This window comes from Puntigrus tetrazona, chromosome 15, assembly GCF_018831695.1.
Source record: "Puntigrus tetrazona isolate hp1 chromosome 15, ASM1883169v1, whole genome shotgun sequence".
Lineage (NCBI taxonomy): Eukaryota > Metazoa > Chordata > Actinopteri > Cypriniformes > Cyprinidae > Puntigrus > Puntigrus tetrazona.
In genome coordinates, this window is record NC_056713.1 from 444,253 (window position 1) to 448,780 (window position 4,528).

The window sequence follows — 4,528 nt, forward strand, 5'->3', positions numbered from 1 at the left end:
TTTATACAGAGAAGCCAGGAACATTTAAGCTTATTGGCCAGATCTTGACCTCTCCATGGAAAGTGATTGATCATTGTACCTAAATCCCTTGCTGACAAGGTCAGGAAGTTCAGGATCACTGCAAATCATTACCTATCCCCAAAGGGGAGGGGTAAGTCCTTATGGAGACTTTCCAATTTCCCTCTTTGACGGCCATAGATGTCCCTTTAGTTCTTGGAAGATTTCAGCAGTTATCCAATTAAAGGGTTATCTCTCCTTTTAGTTGCCTAGTCTATAGGGCTTTAGTCTTTGTGCCGTCATCAACAGTCAATCCCTGCTTGGAGCGGCAAACTGTTCACAGCTCATACTCGCTAAACTGCAGCTACTGTTGGTCTTCTGTATTTGACAAACCAATTCTACATTCCATTTACAAAGAGGCTCTCTGAGGAGGTATGGGTGCCCACGGATCCAGCCTGGATGAAGTCTTGGCTGAGGACATGCACCACTGGTACAACAAGTTCATGAGGGAATCGCCATCTGGTCTCATCACGCTCTTTGAACTCAAGACCATGCTACAGATGCAGGGGATGACTGAGGAAGCCAGCAGCTATGTGGATCAAGTCTTTTACACCTTTGATATGGATGGGGTGAGAGAAATGTTTGAATGGAACATTTAGGTATATTACGGAGATTGGTCATTTAGTTAGGAGACCAAAATCTCTCTTTTAATGTATTATTTTATTCAACTTAATTAATTACGAAATATTTTTTTTCAAACGGTTTATTATTCACATATCCATTGCTGTGGCAAACAAATAAACAGTTAAATCATCAGGCGACATTTACGTATATCACTCAGCATAAGCCTATTACTGTCCTATATAGTCCACAGGAATCCTGCCAAGCTGTTTGAGTATTATATATAAAGTATAGTATTTTTTCTGTTTTGCATTCCGGCCACACGTAGACAGCATTTCTGTCTTGTGAAAATAGCTTGAAAACAGCTTGTTTCCAGTGTAAAATTGAAGTGTTAGGAAAAGGACACATTCTTATTTAATTCAACACATATTTAATTAATATATCTCGTTGTGCTTGCTCTTGACTTTCATAGTGTTGTTAAAGATAAATGATAAATGTACAGTTGCTCTCCTGTGGAAAAACATGAGAGTTGCATATTAGACCATATATGAAGTGTAACCTTGATACACAGTGAGTCTATTATTATGTCTGGTATCATTACGGTTATCTTTTATTATGTTTTATATTTACACAGTAAGGTGCTTTAGGCACTTTCATAGGTTCAGTGTGGGAAAGGAAAACTCTTAAGGTGATAATTGTTTTTATGCACATTACGTTTGTGGTGTGCATGACACAAATGTCATTATTAGCAATGTAGGTGTGGGGTTCAAATCTTTTGTTGGTCCTGGAATAACATTATTTTTCAAAAATCTACTTCTAAAGCTAATCCATCATTTATTCCTGAAGTCAGTGTGAAATGATACCTGAGTAACAAGGGTTTGGAAGCACCTAACTGTGGTTGTGAGGTTAAACTTATCTCTCAATCCTGATTGGTTGATTGGAATGCTGTTCCAGGATCAACAAGGATAGGTAGTCAGATCTGTGAATGTGCGCAATGTACAATCAGCTTGCAAATTGTTAATAGAAGGTTGATTTAATTCAATTTTAATTTTGTAACCCGAGGGCACAAAGACATATGTGATAAATTTATGGGTGTGCATTAACACTGACTATCCTGGGGACAACTATTTTTAAACCAAAGATGCTTTCATTCTGTTCTATTGTGTGTTAACTCGTTTTTCAATGTATGAATGCATACTGTTTTAAAGTCCCTTTTAAATGTGTTATAACATGTATATATTACATATTCATATATATTTGTCCTTTTTTTTGCAGGATGGTTATATAGATTTTGTAGAATACATTGCAGCTGTAAGTCTTCTACTGAAAGGAGAGATAAACCAGAAGCTGAAGTGGTACTTCAAACTCTTTGATCAGGATGGAAATGGCAAGATTGACAGAGATGAAATGGAGACCATATTCAAAGTAAAGTATCATTTTTTTCTGTATGCAGTGTTTCCTCTGGTGTACAGCTACTAGTTCAGAGTACAGTTCTGCTTTAAAGGTGCTCTTAGTCATAGCATGGCATAAAAGTTTTTAGAATTGCTTTTTAATTACATGCCATAGTAAAAATGCACACATATATCACATTTATTCTATTTTATTCTCAAAATTTCCAGCTATTAGGGAGATAAACTAAATAGTATGTGGTCTTGTGGTCTCAGCACGGAGGACTCCATGAGGCAACCTGCTCCATGAATAAATCATTTGTTACCAAACTTCTGATACTCTTCTCATGCCCACATCATTTCAAAAATATTTTTCACACATACTATTATATCTTCATGTGTAAAACTGATGAAACGAGTTTGTATCTTTAAATGGAATACTATAGTAGCAACAGCAACATATATATATATATATATATATATATATATATATATATATATATATATATATATATATATATATATATATATATATATATATATATATATATATTCCAAGACAGTCGTTTTTATTATACTGTGTCATTAAGACAGTGGTGTTAATAAAGAATATTAAATATTAATATTCTTTTGTTTATGTGCAGGCCATCCAGGACATTACCCGCAGTTATGACATCCCTCCAGATGATATTGTATCTTTGATCTACGAGAGAATTGATGTCAATAACGAAGGTGAGAGCTTATAAAACATATTAACCTATGTAATATTTTAACCGGAATATTTTATTTTGAAAAATGTACATAACACAAATTTCTCCTGTCCAGTGCATTGTGCTTTATGCTCAAGGTCACAACTGTGTTACAGTCTTTTCTGTTAGGGAACCTGCAACCATTGTATAGTATAGTCACCCCAATCTAAAACCATTAAGCTAACACCACTATTGCAATTAACAAGGGCCACAGTTTAGTTTTCTTTATAGACCTCGTATAAGACCAAGGTTATGCACTAAAATTAATATTCATTATACAGAGAACAAATTCAAGTGGTAAAAATTTAGGTCAGTCTTGCTCAGTATAACGGCTAAATAAACAATAATATAAACAATATAACTAGTTAAAGGTTCTTTTCTTTTATGATTATAACATTTTAAACAATATTTTTATTAAATATTATATTATTCTGTGCAGTATTGTGTTTGCAGTTTTATTTGATGTATTTTTTACTTATTTTTCAAATCTGACCTCGAAAAGAATTCACTCTTATTCTCCAATGCCTGTACTTTTGCAGGTGAGTTGACGTTGGAGGAATTCATCACAGGGGCTAAAGAACATCCTGATATCATGGAGATGCTCACCAAGATGATGGACCTCACCCACGTCCTGGAGATCATAGTCAATGGGCAAAAAAAGAAGGAGTGACTGCCAATGTTTGATGCATCCCATCCTGATTAAACATGATCAGCTCTGTGGATAAAAAGCTTAAAACAGACTCAGTAGAGGGTGAAACCTGCTAGCAGCATCTCAGAGGTGGACATGAGTGATCATCATTTGTTATTTTCTATACACTTTTTCTCTGTCTCTGTGCCTCCAGTTAGCAGAGCTCTCTCTTACCTTTCTACTTTTAACTGAATCACCTCTACAAGTCTGAAAATGTCATTCTTGCAGGCAGAAATGACACAAAAGGAGATGAATCCATGGTGTAATGGATCATGTGTCCCATTTGCTGATGTGTGAAGCATGTTCTTGATGCTCTATGATATGCTGCATATACAGTGGCCCTAAATGTATATGGACATAAGCCTCAGTTAATATGTCTAACAAATTATAAACACAACATTAATATAACAGGCATTTTAAATGTGACTTACTTTAAGTGTCCAAATACAGTTTAGGGGACAGTGTGTAGGGAGGGGCCAGTGTTATAAATAATTGTACAGTTTTTCTATTGATGTATGTAATCTTCATTCTGACTTTTGAAATTTTGTGCTAAATTATTTAGATAACTCTACAGTTCTAACTTGTAACCATTGCCTTACATAAATAAATGCAGTATGCTGCACATTTGGACTGTCTTTCCTGTCTGACTGTTACCATTACTTTGATTACTTTGATTAACATTGCATATAACAGTTCACCTGCATTGTCGGGTTGAAGGTACAGACATTATCAACTAATACTGGATAGGCTTAACAAACACTTCTTGGATAAAACGAACAGACATGACTTTTATACCATTTAAAAAATAAATCTGAAATAAGAGGTAGGTGGGACTAAACCAATAGTCTGTGCTCCACCTCTTATTCCTATTGGATTGGAAAATTTGTTCCTCTTGCAAAAAGGCATGCTTAGGTGCTACTTGAAGGAAGAAGATGGGTTTAGGTTCTCTCTGATTGGTCCCAAAGGACATGGGTGCTCCCGGTGGGGAACCTCTCTATACAGTTACCAAGATAGTATGCTTCCTCCACAGATTGGACGCTACGTCTGCAGAATATGTTTGAAGCTTCTGCTGTTCCTTTTGGAAC

At 35.4% G+C, this 4,528-nt stretch overlaps 1 protein-coding gene across 1 annotated transcript; it reads left to right on the forward strand.

Moving 5' to 3' along the window:
• The first annotated feature begins 431 nt into the window (after nt 1-431).
• On the forward strand, nt 432-3,511 carry guca1c (guanylate cyclase activator 1C). The gene is made up of 4 exons (XM_043259597.1): nt 432-626; nt 1,894-2,043; nt 2,651-2,738; nt 3,295-3,511. Exons 1-4 carry the CDS (start codon nt 432-434, stop codon nt 3,423-3,425), a joined length of 564 nt encoding a protein of 187 aa, XP_043115532.1. The 3' UTR covers nt 3,426-3,511.
• Nucleotides 3,512-4,528: the final 1,017 nt, after the last annotated feature.